At 49.1% G+C, this 20,469-nt stretch overlaps 1 protein-coding gene across 1 annotated transcript in view; it reads left to right on the plus strand.

Annotated features, from left to right (window-relative positions):
* The window catches only part of LOC120048906 (vascular endothelial growth factor receptor 3-like), a 45,209-nt gene that overhangs the window by 15,345 nt on the left and 9,395 nt on the right, over nt 1-20,469 (plus strand). The window contains exons 3-4 of the mRNA XM_038995223.1: nt 16,255-16,391; nt 18,254-18,428. Coding sequence (XP_038851151.1) covers nt 16,255-16,391; nt 18,254-18,428 — 312 coding nt within the window. The remainder of the gene's footprint in view (nt 1-16,254; nt 16,392-18,253; nt 18,429-20,469) is intronic.

Consider the following 20,469-nt stretch of genomic DNA (forward strand, 5'->3'; position numbering starts at 1 on the left):
AGGGGAGGTTATGGAGGTAGGGGTGGTTATGGAGGTAGGGGAGGTTATGGAGGTAGGGGTGGTTATGGAGGTAGGGGAGGTAGGGGAGGTTATGGAGGTAGGGGTGGTAGGGGAGGTTATGGAGGTAGGGGTGGTAGGGGAGGTTATGGAGATAGGGGTGGCAGGGGAGGTTATGGAGGTAGGGGTGGTAGGGGAGGTTATGGAGGTAGGGGTGGTAGGGGTGGTAGGGGAGGTTATGGAGGTAGGGGTGGTAGGGGTGGTAGGGGTGGTAGGGGAGGTTATGGAGGTAGGGGAAGTAGGGGAGGTAGGGGAAGTAGGGGAGGTTATGGAGGTAGGGGAGGTAGGGGAGGTAAGGGAGGTTATGGAGGTAGGGGTGGTAGGGGAGGTTATGGAGGTAGGGGAAGTAGGGGAGGTAGGGGAGGTAGGGGAAGTAGGGGAGGTAGGGGAGGTAGGGGAAGTAGGGGAGGTAGGGGAGGTTATGGAGGTAGGGGAAGTAGGGGAGGTAGGGGAAGTAGGGGAGGTAGGGGAGGTAGGGGAAGTAGGGGAGGTAGGGGAGGTTATGGAGGTAGGGGAAGTAGGGGAGGTAGGGGAGGTAGGGGAAGTAGGGGAGGTAGGGGAGGTAGGGGAAGTAGGGGAGGTTATGGAGGTAGGGGAGGTAAGGGAGGTTAAGTCCTGCTGACTGCCTGGCTGGCTGGCTGGTCGTCTCATAGTTAAGTCCTGCTGACTGGCTGCCTGGCTGGCTGGTCGTCTCATAGTTAAGTCCTGCTGACTGTCTGGCTGGCTGGCTGGTCGTCTCATAGTTAAGTCCTGCTGACTGTCTGGCTGGCTGGCTGGTCGTCTCATAGTTAAGTCCTGCTGACTGCCTGGCTGGCTGGCTGGTCGTCTCATAGTTAAGTCCTGCTGACTGTCTGGCTGACTGGCTGGTCGTCTTATAGTTAAGTCCTGCTGACTGCCTGGCTGACTGGCTGGTCGTCTCATAGTTAAGTCCTGCTGACTGCCTGGCTGGCTGGCTGGTCGTCTCATAGTTAAGTCCTGCTGGCTGCCTGGCTGACTGGCTGGTCGTCTCATAGTTAAGTCCTGCTGACTGGCTGGTCGTATCATAGTTAAGTCCTAATGGCTGCCTGGCTGACTGGCTGGTCGTCTCATAGTTAAGTCCTGCTGACTGGCTGGTCGTATCATAGTTAAGTCCTGCTGACTGCCTGGCTGACTGGTTGGTCGTCTCATAGTTAAGTCCTGCTGGCTGCCTGGCTGGCTGGCTGGTCGTCTCATAGTTAAGTCCTGCTGGCTGCCTGGCTGGCTGGCTGGTCGTCTCATAGTTAAGTCCTGCTGACTGCCTGGCTGGCTGGCTGGTCGTCTCATAGTTAAGTCCTGCTGACTGCCTGGCTGGCTGGCTGGTCGTCTCATAGTTAAGTCCTGCTGGCTGCCTGGCTGGCTGGCTGGTCGTCTCATAGTTAAGTCCTGCTGACTGCCTGGCTGGCTGGCTGGTCGTCTCATAGTTAAGTCCTGCTGGCTGCCTGGCTGGCTGGCTGGTCGTCTCATAGTTAAGTCCTGCTGACTGCCTGGCTGACTGGCTGGTCGTCTCATAGTTAAGTCCTGCTGGCTGCCTGGCTGGCTGGCTGGTCGTCTCATAGTTAAGTCCTGCTGACTGCCTGGCTGACTGGCTGGTCGTATCATAGTTAAGTCCTGCTGGCTGCCTGGCTGGCTGGCTGGTCGTATCATAGTTAAGTCCTGCTGGCTGCCTGGCTGACTGGCTGGTCGTATCATAGTTAAGTCCTGCTGGCTGCCTGGCTGGCTGGCTGGTCGTATCATAGTTAAGTCCTGCTGGCTGCCTGGCTGACTGGCTGGTCGTCTCATAGTTAAGTCCTGCTGGCTGCCTGGCTGGCTGGCTGGTCGTATCATAGTTAAGTCCTGCTGACTGCCTGGCTGGCTGGCTGGTCGTCTCATAGTTAAGTCCTGCTGACTGCCTGGCTGGCTGGCTGGTCGTCTCATAGTTAAGTCCTGCTGAATGCCTGGCTGGCTGGCTGGTCGTCTCATAGTTAAGTCCTGCTGACTGCCTGGCTGGCTGCCTGGCTGACTGGCTGGTCGTCTCATAGTTAAGTCCTGCTGACTGCCTGGCTGGCTGGCTGGTCGTCTCATAGTTAAGTCCTGCTGACTGCCTGGCTGGCTGGCTGGTCGTCTCATAGTTAAGTCCTGCTGAATGCCTGGCTGGCTGGCTGGTCGTCTCATAGTTAAGTCCTGCTGACTGCCTGGCTGGCTGCCTGGCTGACTGGCTGGTCGTCTCATAGTTAAGTCCTGCTGACTGGCTGGTCGTCTCATAGTTAAGTCCTGCTGACTGCCTGGCTGACTGGCTGGTCGTCTCATAGTTAAGTCCTGCTGACTGCCTGGCTGGCTGGCTGGTCGTCTCATAGTTAAGTCCTGCTGACTGCCTGGCTGACTGGCTGGTCGTCTCATAGTTAAGTCCTGCTGACTGCCTGGCTGACTGGCTGGTCGTCTCATAGTTAAGTCCTGCTGACTGCCTGGCTGGCTGCCTGGCTGGCTGGCTGGTCGTCTCATAGTTAAGTCCTGCTGACTGCCTAGCTGGCTGCCTGGCTGGCTGGCTGGTCGTCTCATAGTTAAGTCCTGCTGACTGTCTGGCTGACTGGCTGGTCGTCTCATAGTTAAGTCCTGCTGACTGCCTGGCTGACTGGCTGGTTGTCTCATAGTTAAGTCCTGCTGACTGCCTGGCTGACTGGCTGGTCGTCTCATAGTTAAGTCCTGCTGACTGCCTGGCTGGCTGCCTGGCTGGCTGGCTGGTCGTATCATAGTTAAGTCCTGCTGACTGGCTGGTCGTCTCATAGTTAAGTCCTGCTGACTGCCTGGCTGGCTGGCTGGTCGTATCATAGTTAAGTCCTGCTGGCTGGCTGGCTGGCTGGCTGGTCGTCTCATAGTTAAGTCCTGCTGACTGGCTGGTCGTCTCATAGTTAAGTCCTGCTGACTGCCTGGCTGGCTGGCTGGTCGTATCATAGTTAAGTCCTGCTGACTGTCTGGCTGACTGGCTGGTCGTCTCATAGTTAAGTCCTGCTGGCTGCCTGGCTGGCTGGCTGGTCGTCTCATAGTTAAGTCCTGCTGACTGCCTGCCTGGCTGGCTGGCTGGTCGTCTCATAGTTAAGTCCTGCTGGCTGCCTGGCTGGCTGGCTGGTCGTCTCATAGTTAAGTCCTGCTGACTGCCTGGCTGGCTGGCTGGTCGTCTCATAGTTAAGTCCTGCTGGCTGCCTGGCTGGCTGGCTGGTCGTCTCATAGTTAAGTCCTGCTGGCTGCCTGGCTGGCTGGCTGGTCGTCTCATAGTTAAGTCCTGCTGACTGCCTGCCTGGCTGGCTGGCTGGTCGTCTCATAGTTAAGTCCTGCTGGCTGCCTGGCTGGCTGGCTGGTCGTATCATAGTTAAGTCCTGCTGGCTGCCTGGCTGACTGGCTGGTCGTATCATAGTTAAGTCCTGCTGACTGGCTGGTCGTCTCATAGTTAAGTCCTGCTGACTGCCTGACTGGCTGGCTGGTCGTATCATAGTTAAGTCCTGCTGACTGTCTGGCTGACTGGCTGGTCGTCTCATAGTTAAGTCCTGCTGACTGCCTGGCTGGCTGGCTGGTCGTCTCATAGTTAAGTCCTGCTGAATGCCTGGCTGGCTGGCTGGTCGTCTCATAGTTAAGTCCTGCTGACTGCCTGGCTGGCTGGCTGGTCGTCTCATAGTTAAGTCCTGCTGACTGCCTGGCTGGCTGGCTGGTCGTCTCATAGTTAAGTCCTGCTGGCTGCCTGGCTGGCTGGCTGGTCGTCTCATAGTTAAGTCCTGCTGGCTGCCTGGCTGGCTGGCTGGTCGTATCATAGTTAAGTCCTGCTGGCTGCCTGGCTGACTGGCTGGTCGTATCATAGTTAAGTCCTGCTGACTGGCTGGTCGTCTCATAGTTAAGTCCTGCTGACTGCCTGACTGGCTGGCTGGTCGTATCATAGTTAAGTCCTGCTGACTGTCTGGCTGACTGGCTGGTCGTCTCATAGTTAAGTCCTGCTGACTGCCTGGCTGGCTGGCTGGTCATCTCATAGTTAAGTCCTGCTGACTGCCTAGCTGGCTGCCTGGCTGGCTGGCTGGTCGTCTCATAGTTAAGTCCTGCTGACTGTCTGGCTGACTGGCTGGTCGTCTCATAGTTAAGTCCTGCTGACTGCCTGGCTGACTGGCTGGTTGTCTCATAGTTAAGTCCTGCTGACTGCCTGGCTGACTGGCTGGTCGTCTCATAGTTAAGTCCTGCTGACTGCCTGGCTGGCTGCCTGGCTGGCTGGCTGGTCGTATCATAGTTAAGTCCTGCTGACTGGCTGGTCGTCTCATAGTTAAGTCCTGCTGACTGCCTGGCTGGCTGGCTGGTCGTATCATAGTTAAGTCCTGCTGGCTGGCTGGCTGGCTGGCTGGTCGTCTCATAGTTAAGTCCTGCTGACTGGCTGGTCGTCTCATAGTTAAGTCCTGCTGACTGCCTGGCTGGCTGGCTGGTCGTATCATAGTTAAGTCCTGCTGACTGTCTGGCTGACTGGCTGGTCGTCTCATAGTTAAGTCCTGCTGGCTGCCTGGCTGGCTGGCTGGTCGTCTCATAGTTAAGTCCTGCTGACTGCCTGCCTGGCTGGCTGGCTGGTCGTCTCATAGTTAAGTCCTGCTGGCTGCCTGGCTGGCTGGCTGGTCGTCTCATAGTTAAGTCCTGCTGACTGCCTGGCTGGCTGGCTGGTCGTCTCATAGTTAAGTCCTGCTGGCTGCCTGGCTGGCTGGCTGGTCGTCTCATAGTTAAGTCCTGCTGGCTGCCTGGCTGGCTGGCTGGTCGTCTCATAGTTAAGTCCTGCTGACTGCCTGCCTGGCTGGCTGGCTGGTCGTCTCATAGTTAAGTCCTGCTGGCTGCCTGGCTGGCTGGCTGGTCGTCTCATAGTTAAGTCCTGCTGACTGCCTGGCTGGCTGGCTGGTCGTCTCATAGTTAAGTCCTGCTGGCTGCCTGGCTGGCTGGCTGGTCGTCTCATAGTTAAGTCCTGCTGGCTGCCTGGCTGGCTGGCTGGTCGTATCATAGTTAAGTCCTGCTGGCTGCCTGGCTGACTGGCTGGTCGTATCATAGTTAAGTCCTGCTGACTGGCTGGTCGTCTCATAGTTAAGTCCTGCTGACTGCCTGACTGGCTGGCTGGTCGTATCATAGTTAAGTCCTGCTGACTGTCTGGCTGACTGGCTGGTCGTCTCATAGTTAAGTCCTGCTGACTGCCTGGCTGGCTGGCTGGTCGTCTCATAGTTAAGTCCTGCTGAATGCCTGGCTGGCTGGCTGGTCGTCTCATAGTTAAGTCCTGCTGACTGCCTGGCTGGCTGGCTGGTCGTCTCATAGTTAAGTCCTGCTGACTGCCTGGCTGGCTGGCTGGTCGTCTCATAGTTAAGTCCTGCTGGCTGCCTGGCTGGCTGGCTGGTCGTCTCATAGTTAAGTCCTGCTGGCTGCCTGGCTGGCTGGCTGGTCGTATCATAGTTAAGTCCTGCTGGCTGCCTGGCTGACTGGCTGGTCGTATCATAGTTAAGTCCTGCTGACTGGCTGGTCGTCTCATAGTTAAGTCCTGCTGACTGCCTGACTGGCTGGCTGGTCGTATCATAGTTAAGTCCTGCTGACTGTCTGGCTGACTGGCTGGTCGTCTCATAGTTAAGTCCTGCTGACTGCCTGGCTGGCTGGCTGGTCGTCTCATAGTTAAGTCCTGCTGGCTGCCTGCCTGGCTGGCTGGTCGTCTCATAGTTAAGTCCTGCTGACTGCCTGGCTGGCTGGCTGGTCGTCTCATAGTTAAGTCCTGCTGACTGGCTGGCTGGCTGGTCGTCTCATAGTTAAGTCCTGCTGACTGCCTGGCTGGCTGGCTGGTCGTCTCATAGTTAAGTCCTGCTGACTGTCTGGCTGACTGGCTGGTCGTCTCATAGTTAAGTCCTGCTGACTGCCTGGCTGGCTGGCTGGTCGTCTCATAGTTAAGTCCTGCTGGCTGCCTGCCTGGCTGGCTGGTCGTCTCATAGTTAAGTCCTGCTGACTGCCTGGCTGGCTGGCTGGTCGTCTCATAGTTAAGTCCTGCTGACTGGCTGGCTGGCTGGTCGTCTCATAGTTAAGTCCTGCTGACTGCCTGGCTGGCTGGCTGGTCGTCTCATAGTTAAGTCCTGCTGACTGGCTGGTCGTCTCATAGTTAAGTCCTGCTGACTGCCTGGCTGGCTGGCTGGTCGTCTCATAGTTAAGTCCTGCTGACTGCCTGGCTGGCTGGCTGGTCGTCTCATAGTTAAGTCCTGCTGACTGGCTGGTCGTCTCATAGTTAAGTCCTGCTGACTGCCTGGCTGGCTGGCTGGTCGTCTCATAGTTAAGTCCTGCTGACTGCCTGGCTGGCTGGCTGGTCGTCTCATAGTTAAGTCCTGCTGACTGCCTGGCTGGCTGGCTGGTCGTCTCATAGTTAAGTCCTGCTGGCTGCCTGGCTGGCTGGCTGGTCGTCTCATAGTTAAGTCCTGCTGACTGGCTGGTCGTCTCATAGTTAAGTCCTGCTGGCTGCCTGGCTGGCTGGCTGGTCGTCTCATAGTTAAGTCCTGCTGGCTGCCTGGCTGGCTGGCTGGTCGTATCATAGTTAAGTCCTGCTGACTGCCTGGCTGGCTGGCTGGTCGTCTCATAGTTAAGTCCTGCTGGCTGCCTGGCTGGCTGGCTGGTCGTCTCATAGTTAAGTCCTGCTGGCTGCCTGGCTGACTGGCTGGTCGTCTCATAGTTAAGTCTTGTTGATCTGTCCTGACAAGGTGCCCAAACAGTTTCTCCAGATCCCTGCTGGAGGCTGATCAGAGCCAGATCAACCAACAGCAGTAAATTATAGCTAACAGGCTACATACAGGACAAGAGGAGAAGTGAGGAGAGGAGGGGCGGGGAGGGGAGAGGAAGGGATGGGAGAGGAGGGGCGGGGAGAGGAGTGGAGAGGGGGAGAGGAGAGGGGAAGGTAGGGGAGAGGAGGGGCGGGGAGTGGAGGGGGGAGAGGGGGAGAGGGGAGAGGGGAGAGGAGAGGAGGGGCGGGGAGTGGAGAGGGGAGAGTGGAGGGGCGGGGAGAGGAGAGGAGGGGCGGGGAGTGGAGGGGGGAGAGGCGGGGAGGGGAGTGGAGAGGGGGAGAGGGGAGAGGAGGGGAGGGAGAGGAGGGGCAGGGAGAGGAGTGGATGGGAGGGGAGTGGAGAGGAGGGGAGGGAGAGGAGGGGAGGGAGAGGAGGGGCGGGGAGGGGAGATGAGTGGAGGGGAGGGGAGAGGGGCATGGAGGGGAGAGGAGAGGAGGGGAGAGGAGTGGAGGAGAGGGGAGAGGAGTGGAGGAGAGGGGATGGGATGGGAGGGGAGAGGAAGGGGGCAGGGGAGGAGGGGAGGAGGAGGGGCTGGAGAGGAAAGGGCGGGAAAGGAGAGGAGGTGGGCAGGGGAGGAGGGGAAGGGATGGGAGAGGGGCGTGGAGGAGAGGGGATGGGATGGGAGGGGAGAGGAAGGGGGCAGGGCAGGGCAGGGGAGGAGGGGAAGGGATGGGAGGGGAGATTAAAGGAGCAGTAAAATAGAACTAACAGGCGGCAGGATAAGAGTGGGACCATGTGGCTTCAGTTACCCTGCCAGACCTCACCACTCTCCCCTTAAACCCTCACTCCCAGTGCTCCTTGCCTCATTTAGCCTGCCGGAGCTCATCACCTCTCCCTCTTAGGGTGCCAATTGGGATGCAATCCCATAACACCCCTCCTCACAGCCATGACCCTCATCCATCTCTCCTAACAACATAACACCCCTCTCCTCACAGCCATGACCCTCATCCCTCCCTCCTAGCAACAAAACACCCCTCTCCTCACAGCCATGACCCTCATCCCTCCCTCCTAACAACATAGCACCCCCCTCCTCATACCTGGGGGGAGTTGTTTAACTCTGTAGGCTGTGTGTATTTGGCCAGGCAGGAGAGAGAGAGACAGAGAGAGAGAGAGAGAGAGAGAAAGAGAGAGAGAGAAATAGAGAGAGAGAGAGAGAGAGAGAGAGAGAGAGAGAGAGAGAGAGAGAGAGAGAGAGAGAGAGAGAGAGAGAGAGAGAGACACACAGAGAGAGAGAGAGAGACACAGAGAGAGAGAGACACAGAGAGAGAGAGAGAGAGAGAGAGAGAGAGAGAGAGAGAGAGAGAGAGAGAGAGAGAGAGAGAGAGAGAGAGAGAGAGAGAGAGAGAGAGAGAGAGAGACAGAGAGAGACAGAGAGAGACAGAGAGAGAGACACAGAGAGAGAGACACAGAGAGAGAGAGACACAGAGAGAGAGAGACACAGAGAGAGAGAGAGACACAGAGAGAGAGACACAGAGAGAGAGAACAGCCCTGGTAGATTAGTTCTATATAATAGTCTGTCTACAGCTCTGGTAATGGCTGTGTCTCAGTCAGGACCCATAGTGCTTTGCTCAAAAGAATAAGATGCCATTTGTGATACAGCCTTTTATTCTGCTAATGACTAGCCTGTCTGAGCGCTGGTAGTCGACCATTTAAATCATCACAGTACATTGGTGACAGAAGTAATAGCTTCATGCTGTAAATACAGAGCCTTCTGAAAGTATTCAGACCCCTTGACTTTTTCCACATTTTGTTACATTACAGCCTTATTCTAAAATGGATTAAATAAAAATTGTCCCTCATCAATCTACACAGTATACCTCATAATAGCGAAAACATAATTATTTCATTTTTTTTTGCAAATGTACACTACCGGTCATAAGTTTTAGAACACCTACTCATTCAAGGGTTTTTCTTAATTTTTTTTTACTATTTTCTACATCGTAGAATAATAGTGAAGACATCAAACACTATGAAATATCACATATGGAATCATGTACACTAGTAACCAAAAAAGTGTTTAACAAATCAAAATATATTTGTCACGTGTGCTCCCTCTCCGGCCTCTAGGTCACCAGGCTGCTCGTTATGGCGCACACCTGTCACCATCGTTACGCACACCTGTCACCATCGTTACGCACACCTGTCACCATCGTTACGCGCATTATGACACTCACCTGGACTCCATCACTTCCCTGATTCCCTTTGGTTCCTTCCCCAGGCGTCATTGTTTCTGTTTCTGTTTCATGTCTGTGTGTTGTTTGTGTTTCTTATTTTGTATTATGTTTATATTTATTTATTAAACTCCATGAACTTGCTTCCCGACTCCCAGCCCACATGTTACAATATTTTAGATTTGAGATTCTTCAAATAGCCACCCTATGCCTTGATGACAGCTTTGCACACTCTTGGCATTCTCTCAACCAGCTTCATGAGCTAGTCACCTGAAATGCAGTTCAATTAACAGGTGTACCTTCTTAACAGTTAATTTGTGAAATTTCTTTCCTTCTTAATGCGTTTGAGCCAATCAGTTGTGTTGTGACAAGGTAGGGGTGATACACAGAAGATAGCCCTATTTGGTAAAAGACCAAGTCCATATTATGGCAAGAACAGCTCAAATAAGCAAAGAGAAATGAATGTCCATCATTCCTTTAACTTTTTAGGGATAGGGGGCAGCATTTTCACTTTGGATGAATAGCGTGCCCAAATTGAACTGCCTCCTACTCAGATGCTAATATATGCATATTATTATTACTATTGGATAGAAAACACTCTGAAGTTTCTAAAACTGTTTGAATTATGTCTGTGAGTATAACAGAACTCATATGGCAGGCAAACTTCCAAACAGGAAGTGGAAATTCTGAGGCTGGTGTTTTTTCTACTCATCGCCTATTCAAATCCCAGGAAGATATGGATTTGTTTGCACTTCCTACGCCTTCCACTAGATGTCAACAGTCGGTAGAACATTGAATGAAGCCTCTACTGTGATGTTGAGCCAGATGGGAGGTGTTTCAGTCAGTGGTCTGGCAGATTGCCAGTTCCTGGTCACGCGCATTCCACATGAAATCGCCTTGCGTTCCATAACTTTTACAGACACGAAGGAATGCTCCGGTTGGAACGTTATTGGATATATATGATAACAACATCCTGAAGATTGATTCTCTACTTAGTTTGACCAGTTTATTCGACCTGTAATATAACTTTTTGAAGTTTTCGTCCGACGTTATGCAGGACTTGCATCACTTGCATTATGCATCACTTGTACGAGCGTTTGGATGTGTGTACTAAACGCGCTAGCAAAAGTAGCTATTTGGACATAAATAATTGACATTATCGAACAAAACAACAATTTATTGTCGAACAAGGATTCCTGGGAGTGCATTCTGATGAAGATGATCAAAGGTAAGGGAATATTTATGATGTAATTTCGTATTTCTGTTGACTCCAACATGATGGAGAATTGTTATTTATATTTGAGCGCCGTCTCAGATTATTGCATGGTGTGCTTTTTCCGTAAAGTTTTTTTGAAATCTGGCACAGCGGATGCATTAAGAACAAGTCTATCTTTAATTCTATGTAAAACATGTATCTTTCAACAAAGTGTATGATGAGTATTTCTGTTATTAGATGTGGCTCTGCATTTTCTCCGGATATTTTGGAGGCATTTCTGAACATGGCACCAATGTAAACTAAGATTTTTGGATATAAATATGCACATTATCGAACAAAAAATACATGTATTGTGTAACATGTTGTCCTATGAGTGTCATCTGATGAAGATCATCAAAGGTTAGTGATTAATTTTATCTCTATTTCTGCTTTTTGTGACTCCTATCTTTGGCTGGGAAAATGGCTGTGTGTTTTTTGAACTTGGTGGTGATCTAACATAATCATATGTTGTGTTTTCGCTGTAAAGCATTTTTTAAATCGGACACGATGGGTAGATTAACAAGATGTTTATCTTTCATTTGCTGTATTGGACTTGTTAATGTGTGAAAGTTACATATTTCAAAAAAAATTTTTTGAATTTCCCGCCTTTTTAGCAGAATGTTGTGGGGGGGTTCCGCTAGCGGAACGTGTGTCAATATGGAACATTTCAAGAACTATTCAAGTGCTATGATGAAACTGGCTCTCATGAGGACCGCCACAGGAAAGGAAGAACCAGAGTTACGTCTGCTGCAGAGGATAAGTTCATTAGAGTTACCAGCCTCAGAAATTGCAGCCCGAAGAAATGCTTCACAGAGTTCAAATAATAGACACATCTCAACATCAACTATTCAGAGGAGACTGCGTGAATCAGGCCTTCATCGTCGAATTGCTGCAAAGAAATCACTACTAAAGGACACCAAAAAGAAGAAGAGACTTGCGACGAGTGGAAATTTGTCCTAATTGGAGATTTTTGGTTCCAACCTCCGTGTCTTGGTGAGACGCGGTGTGGGTGAACGGATGATCTCTGCATGTGTATTTCCCACCGTGAAGCATGGAGGAGGAGGTGTGGGGGTGCTTTGCTGGTGACACAGTCTATGATTTATTTAGAATTCAAGGCACACAACCATCATGGCTGTCACAGCATTCTGCTCTGATACGCCATCTCATCTGGTTAGGGATTAGTGGGACAATGACCCAACACACCTCCAGGCTGTGTAAGGGCTATTTTACTAAGAAGGGGAGCGATGGATTGCTGCATCAGATGACCTGGCCTCCACAATCCCCTGACCTCAACCCAATTGAGATGGTTTGGGATGAGTTGAACCGCAGAGTGAAGGAAAAGCAGTCAACAAGTGCTCAGCATATGTGGGAACACCTTCAAGATTGTGGGAAAAGCATTCCAGGTGAAGCTGGTGAGAGAATACCATAAGTGTGCAAAGGGTGGCTATTTGAAGAATCTCAAATCTCAAATATATTTTCATTTGTTTAACACTTTTTTGGTTACTACATGATTCCATATGTGTTATTTCATAGTTTTGATGTCTTCACTATTATTCTACAATGTAGAAAATATTACAAATAAAGAAAAACCCTTGAATGAGTAGGTGTTCTTAAACTTTTGACCGGTAGTGTATAGAAAATTTAAAACAGAAATATTACATTTACATTAGTATTCAGACACTTTACTCAGTACTTCGTTGAAACACCTTTGGCAGCGATTACAGCCCCAAGTCTTCATGGGTATGATGTTACAAGTTTTGCACTCCAGTATTTGGGGAGTTTTTCCCATTCTGCTCTGCAGATCCTCTCAAGCTCTGTCAGGTTGGATGGGGAGAACAGCTGGACAGATATTTTCAGGTCTCACCAGAGATGTTCGATCAGGTTCAAGTCCGGGCTCTTTCTGGGCACCTCAAGGACATTCAGAGACGTGTCCTGAAGCCACTCCTGTGTTGTCTTGGCTGTGTGCTTAGGGTCTTTGTTCTGTTGGAAGGTGAACCTTCATCCTAATCTGAGGTCCTGAGCGCTCTGGAGCAGGTTTTCATCAAGGATCTCACTGTACTGTGCTCCGTTCATTTTTCCCAGGATCCAGTTGCAGAGGGAGGTGTTCAGTTCCAGGGTCCTTAGCTTAGTGATGAGCTTGGAGGGCGCTATGGTTTTGTACGTTGAGCTGTAGTCAATGAATAGCATTTTCAGGTAGCTGTTCCTCTTGTCCAGGTGGGAAAGAACAGTGTGGAGTGCAATAGAAATGTGTCATCTTTGGATATGTTGGGGCTGTATGCGAATTGGACTGGGTCCAGGATGTCCGGGATGATGGTGTTGATGTGAGTCATGATCAGTCTTTCAAAGCATTTCATGGCTACAGACCTGAGTTCTACTGGGCGATAGTCATTTAGACAGGTTACCATGGCATCTTGGAAACAGGGACTATGGCGATCTGCTTGAAACATGTAGGTATTACCGACTGGGTCAGGGAGAGGTTGAAAATGTCAGTGAAGACACTTGCCAGCTGGTCAGCGCATGATCTGAGTACATGTCCTGGTAATCCATCTGGCCCTGCGGCCTTGTGAATAATGACCTATTTAAAGGTCTTACTCACATCGGCTACTGAGAGCATGATCACACAGTCATCCGGAACAGCTGGTGCTCTCATGCATGCTTCAGTGTTGCTTGCCTCGAAGCGTGCATAGAAGTAATTTACCTCGTCTGGTAGGTTCGACAGCTCGCGGCTGTCCATCACTTTGTAGTGCGTAATAGTTTGCAAGCCATGCCACATCTGACTATCGTCGGAGCCAGTGTAGTAGGATTCAATCTTAGTCCTGTATGGATGCTTTACTTGTTTGATGTTTCGTCGGAGGGCATAGCGGCCTTTCTTATAAGCGTCCGGGTTAGAGTCCCGCTCCTTGAAAGCGGCAGCTCTACCCTTTAGCTCGGTGTGGATGTTGCATGTCTTCCGGTTGGGGTTTGTACGTACGGTCAATGTGGGGACGACATCATCGATGCACTTATTGATGAAGCCAGTGACTGATGTGGTGTACTCCTCAATGCCGTCGGAAAAATCCTGGAACATATTCCAGTCTTTGCTAGAAAAACAGTCCTGTAGCTTAGCATCTGCGTCATCTGACAATTTCCGTATTGAGCGAGTCACTGGTACTTCCTGCTTTAGTTTTTGCTTGTAAGCAGGAATCAGGAGGATAGAATTATGGTCAGATTTGCCAAATGGAGGAGGAGGGAGAGCTTTGTACGCATCTCTGTGTGTGGAGTAAAGGTGGTCTAGAGTTTTTTTCCCTCTGGTTGCACATATAACATGCTGATAGAAATTAGGTAAAATGGATTTAAGTTTGCCTGCATCAAAGTCCCCGGCCACTAGGAGTGCCGCATCTGGATGAGCATTTTCTTGTTTGCTTATGGCCTCTTATACAGCTCGTTGTGTAATGTGGTCCTGTGTGTAGCTGGTGTAGAGAGTCAGGCGCAGGACAGCAGAAATGAGTAATCAACGTACTTTACTCGAAATACAAAAATACAAGGCAAATATACGAGCCCACAAATAACGGACCGATTTACAAAGAACAATCACTCAAACAAACAAACATGGGGAACAGAGGGTTAAATAATAAACAGGTAATTGGGTGAGTGAAACCAGGTGTGTAAGACTAAGACAAAACAAATGGAAAATGAAAAGTGGATCGGAGGTGGCTAGAAGGCCGGTGACGTCGACTGCCGAACGCCGCCCGAACAAGGAGAGGGACCGACTTCGGCGGAAGTCGTGACATTATGGCCTTACACAGCTCGTTGAGTGTGGTGTTAGTACCAGCATCAGTTTGTGGTGGTAAATAGACAGCCAGGAATAATATAGATGAGAACTCACTTGTTAAATAGTGTGTTCTACAACTCATCATGAGGTACTCCTGCCGTTCGGTCCTGCCGATAAATAGAAAAACCAGCTAAATGGTTTTAAAAACCATTTCCTTGTTCAGCCACGACTCCAAGAAAACATAAGATATTACAGTTCTTCAGGTCCTGTTGATAGTCTCGAACGGAGCTTGTTCAGGTTGATCTCCAGTGATTTGGTGCCTCGGCAATAGAACATGCGGTTAATTTACTCGCCGCGGTACTTTTGTCGGGGTGCCCGCACGTCGGCCTCTCTTACGCCATCTCTTCCTTTTCCGAGTCTTTGGGATTAGGGCCTGGTCCGGGGTGTGCAGTATGTCCTGTGTCCCTTACTGGTTTCAAGTTGAAAACTTAATCATAATGTAGGTTAGGGATTATTGCTGTTCTGATGTCCAGAAGCTTTTTTCGGTCATAGGAAATGGAGGAAACATTATGTACAAAAAAATGTGAGATCAGCGGGAAAATAATTAATCAGGAGCCCGTAAAGCGGCAGCTATCCACCCTAGTTCCTATAGTGCACTTCAATTTGACCAGGGCCCATAGCCCTCTAATAGGGTGCCGTTTTGGATGCAGACAATGCAAATTGGTGACAGAAATGTCTGTGAAGTCTAGCTGAGGCCCCATGCAGTAAAAATCACATACATCACACACATCAGCGCAACACATCAGAGATACAGTACGTTCACCTATCAGACCGATATCCTGAGCTGAAACTATCTTGCTGTTTTAATGAAGACAATCAGGATCCTGTGGTTTCTAACTGTTATTGTTTGAGCTGTTCTATTGCCTCGATAAGTAGTGTTAGCAAAGATTTTTTGTTACTAACCCAAGATAAACCACAGCCTGTCTTTTCCAACAGGAGCAAATTAATCATAGTGGACAGAACAAGCTAAATCCAGGAGGTGGGCAGAGCCAAGCCCGAGCTAGCAAGATTAGTATTTGCATATTTACATTAGGGAACGCCTACTCTGTGAAGTGCGGGTGTGCAATAATTCAATTTTACCCTTGCACTCCTTCGAAAACAACGCATTTTTTAAAAACATAACCAAAGGGTAAAGTCTTACAAACGTTGTCCACTCTGTTTGTAACAGATTCTAGTATATATTTTTAAAAAATGTAACCCCCTTTTTCATGTTATCCAATTGTTAGTTGTTACTGTCTTGTCGCTACAACTCCCGTACGGGCTCGGGAGAGACAAAGGTCAAGAGCCATGCGTCCTCCGAAACCCAACCCAACCGCACTGCTTCTTAACACAGCGCGCATCCAACCCGGAAGCCAGCCGCACCAATGTGTCGGAGGAAACACCGTACACCTAGCGACCTGGTTAGCGCTCACTGCACCCGGCCCGCCACAGGAGTCGCTAGTGCGTGATGAGACAAGGATATTCCTGCCGGCTAAACCCTCCCTAACCCGGACGACGCTGGGCCAATTCTGCGTCACCCCATGGATCTCCCGTTCGCGGCCGGCTGCGACAGAGCCTGGGCTCGAACCCAGAGTCTCTGGTGGCACAGCTAGCTCTGCGATGCAGTAACTTAGACCACTGCGCCACCCGGGAGGCCCACAGATTCTAGTTTTGAGAACAGAAAACAGTATTGAGATTAAATGTTTCATCAGAGAAAATTATCAGAATGTCGGTCAAAATCCATCTCGCTCCATCTTCTCCCACTGCCGGCCACTGGGTTTCCTCTCAGCACCATATTTGGTAGTGAGAGGAAACGCCAACCGGATGCTTCACATTTATACATCTGGTGTGGAACATCTGGCTCATTGTTCCATCTGTGGTGCTAGGAGCAAATTACTGGATTGCAATATTGTATACTTTAGAATGACACTCTGCAGGAGCCCTAGAGGCTGTTATATGCCAGGGGTGATTTATACACAGAGAGTTGGTGAGATGAGATGAGGTTAGACACAATTAGATTGTATTTTATTAATCCCCAAGGGTTGTATGAAAAGACTTATGTTCCAGCTAAGCGGTAACACAAACGATCACGATCGACTGCTTGTCTTCATTCTAAACGTGTATATTGTATATTGTATTATCTCTGTCATTGTCCTCTGACTTCCTTGTCTCCAGATTTGGAGCAGCCTTTCCTCAGGAGAAACAGAGGAAGCAATGGTGACCTGGAGACCATCTTCATAACAAGATCCTCCACTCACATCACAGTACCTTGTCTAGTCACTGTGCCCGACCTCAACGTCACACTTTATCTGGTTGGTTGGTACCTTCTATGCTCTGCTCTGCTCTATTATATTCTACTCTGCTCTTTTCTATTCTACTCTAATCTATTCTACTCTACACTGCTATTCTCTGCGCTACTCTGTTGTACTCTGCTATGTTCTACAGTACTATGCTGTACTCTATTATATTCTACTCTACTCTACTCTGCTCTGTCCTGCTCTGCTCTATTCTATTCTACTCTAATCTGTTCTACTCTGCTCTGCTCTATTCTATTCTACTCTACTCTACTCTGCTCTTTTCTATTCTACTCTAATCTATTCTACTCTACTCTACTCTACTCTGCTCTGCTCTATTCTATTCTACTCTAACCTGTTCTACTCTATTCTGCTCTATTCTACTCTACTCTGTTCTACTCTACTCTGCTTTATTCTACTATACTATACTCTGCTCTATTCTACTCTACTCTGCTCTATTCTATTCTACTCTAACATGTTCTACTCTATTCTGCTCTATTCTACTCTACTCTGTTCTACTCTACTCTGCTTTATTCTACTATACTCTGCTCTACTCTATTCTTCACTACTCTACTCTGCTTTATTCTACTATACTCTGCTCTACTCTATTCTTCACTACTCTACTATATTCTACTCTACTCTGCTGTATTATATTCTACTATACTCTACTCTGCTCTATTACATTCTACTCTACTCTGCTCTATTACATTCTACTCTACTCTACTCTGCTCTATTACATTCTACTCTACTCTACTCTACTCTACTCTGCTCTATTATATTCTACTCTACTCTACTCTGCTCTATTGTATTCTACTCTACTCTGCTCTATTCTACTCTACTCTGCTCTATTCTACTGGACTCTACTCTAATCTGTTCTACTCTACTCTGCTCTAATCTGTTCTACTCTACTCTGCTCTACTCTACTCTGCTCTATTCTACTCTAATCTGTTCTATTCTACTCTACTCTGTTCTACTCTGCTTTATTCTACTCTACTCTGCTTTATTCTACTCTCTTCTCATCTCTCCCTCCTCATTCCCCTCTCTACTCATCCCTCTCTCCTCTCCTCATTCCCCTCTCTACTCATCCCTCTCTTCTCATCCCTCTCTCCTCTCCTCATTCCCCTCTCTTCTCATCTCTCCCTCCTCATTCCCCTCTCTACTCATCCCTCTCTACTCTCCTCATTCCCCTCTCTTCTCATCCCTCTCTCCTCTCCTCATTCCCCTCTCTTCTCATCCCTCTCTCCTCTCCTCATTCCCCTCTCTTCTCATCTCTCCTCTCCTCATTCCCCTCTCTACTCATCCCTCTCTTCTCATCCCTCTCTCCCTCCTCATTCCCCTCTCTACTCATCACTCTCTCCTCTCCTCATTCCCCTCTCTTCTCATCCCTCTCTCCTCTCCTCATTCCCCTCTCTTCTCATCCCTCTCTCATTCCCCTCTCTACTCATCCCTCTCCTCTCTCATCCCTCTCTCCTTTCTCATCCCTCTCTCCTCTCCTCATTCCGCTCTCCTCTCTCATCCCCCTCCCCTCTCCTCTCCACATTCCGCTCTCCTCTCTCATCCCTCTCTCCTCTCTCATCCCTCTCTCCTCTCTCATCCCTCTCTCCTCTCCTCATTCCTCTCTCCTCTCTCATCTCCCTCTCCTCTCCTCATTCCGCTCTCCTCTCCTCATTCCGCTCTCCTCTCTCATCCCTCTCTCCTCTCTCACCCCTCTCTCCTCTCCACATCCCTCTCTCCTCTCTCATCCCTCTCTCTCCTCTCTCATCCCTCTCTCTCCTCTCTCATCCCTCTCTCCTCTCTCCTCTCTCCTCTCTCATCCCTCTCTCCTCTCTCATCCCTCTCTCTCCTCTCTCCTCTCTCATCCCTCTCTCCTCTCTCCCCAGTGGGAGACGATACCTATGCTCCTGGAGGATGAGGGGATGGTGTGGGACAGTAAAAGAGGCTGGTCTATCCCTAGACAGACCTTAGACTCCAGACCTTTCCTCATTGGGATATACTGCCAAGCTACACGACAAGGGAGACACTACCGCTCTAGCCTCTACTTGGTGCAGTCCACAGGTAACTATGCACTACATACTATACACTACCTAGTACACAGCCACCCTGCATGAAAAATATAACCTCTCCACCGTCAGGTTGCCAGAATTCACACTACTGACTCTACCAAGTATACACTACTCGCACAACTAGAGCCCTGAGTATGATGAAAGATGGCCGTACTGCATGTCTCTATCATTAGAGATGGCCATACTGTATATCTCTCTATATCATTAGAGATGGCCATACTGCATGTCTCCCTATATCATTAGAGATGGCCATACTGCATGTCTCCCTATATCATTAGAGATGGCCATACTGCATGTCTCCCTATATCATTAGAGATGGCCATACTGCATGTCTCTATCATTAGAGATGGCCATACTGTATGTCTCTATCATTAGAGATGGCCATACTGCATGTCTCCCTATATCATTAGAGATGGCCATACTGCATGTCTCTATCATTAGAGATGGCCATACTGTATGTCTCCCTATATCATTAGAGATGGCCATACTGCATGTCTCTCTATATCATTAGAGATGGCCATACTGCATGTCTCCCTATATCATTAGAGATGGCCATACTGTATGTCTCTCTATATCATTAGAGATGGCCATACTACATGTCTCTATATCATTAGAGATGGCCATACTGCATGTCTCCCTATATCATTAGAGATGGCCATACTGCATGTCTCCCTATATCATTAGAGATGGCCATACTGCATGTCTCTATCATTAGAGATGGCCATACTGCATGTCTCTATCATTAGAGATGGCCATACTGTATGTCTCTATATCATTAGAGATGGCCATACTGCATGTCTCCCTATATAATTAGAGATGGCCATACTGCATGTCTCCCTATATCATTAGAGATGGCCATACAGCATGTCTCTATCATTAGAGATGGCCATACTGTATGTCTCTATATATCATTAGAGATGGCCATACTGCATGTCTCTATCATTAGAGATGGCCATACTGCATGTCTCTATCATTAGAGATGGCCATACTATGTCTCTATATATCATTAGAGATGGCCATACTGTATGTCTCTATCATTAGAGATGGCCATACTGTATGTCTCTATCATTAGAGATGGCCATACAGCATGTCTCTATATATCATTAGCGATGGCCATACTGCATGTCTCCCTATATCATTAGAGATGGCCATACTGCATGTCTCTCTATATCCTTAGAGATGGCCATACTGCATGTCTCCCTATATCATTAGAGATGGCCATACTACATGTCTCTATCATTAGAGATGGCCATACTGCATGTCTCTATATCATTAGAGATGGCCATACTGCATGTCTCTATATCATTAGAGATGGCCATACTGCATGTCTCTATATCATTAGAGATGGCCAAACTACATGTATCCCTATATCATTAGAGATCACACTCTCACAGGTCTAAAGTAGAAAAACAGGACACATTACATCATATTGATAAAGAAAGTGCAGGAGATTAATTTAATTAAGAGCGAACTAAGACAACGATTCTCAGAAGCACTAAGCACTCATCGCAGTCTTTTCGTCCACTGTTCTAAACGTCAGGTTGAGACTGAACTCTGTGAGACCTGAGGATCTGGAGTCCCAGTGTTAGTGTCTGATATCAATCACCTCTCAAAAAGCAGAGTCCCAAATGCCTCCCTATTCACAATATAGTGCAGTACTTCTGACCAGGCTCGTCAAAAGTGCACTTTATATGGAGTAGTGAAGCATTTGGGACTCACTTCTCAGAGTTTCTCAGTCCAGACCTGAAGAGATGACCTTTACCCACCGGGCCCGGGACAACAGAAACAGACTCGTGGCTCTGAGGAAAGTGCTTTCCGTCGCCTGTCATACCTCTAAACGCAGATGGAGCGTTAAGACAAACAGACGCTAGCTAGCCCCCACCCAGTACAGATACAGTATCACCTTCATACAGACGCTAGCTAGCTAGCCCCCACCCAGTACAGATACAGTATCACCTTCATACAGACACTAGCTGGCTAGCCCCCACCCAGTACAGATAAAGTATCACCTTCATACAGACGCTAGCTAGCTA

This window comes from Salvelinus namaycush, chromosome 5 (assembly GCF_016432855.1).
Source record: "Salvelinus namaycush isolate Seneca chromosome 5, SaNama_1.0, whole genome shotgun sequence".
Taxonomy (NCBI): Eukaryota; Metazoa; Chordata; class Actinopteri; order Salmoniformes; family Salmonidae; genus Salvelinus; species Salvelinus namaycush.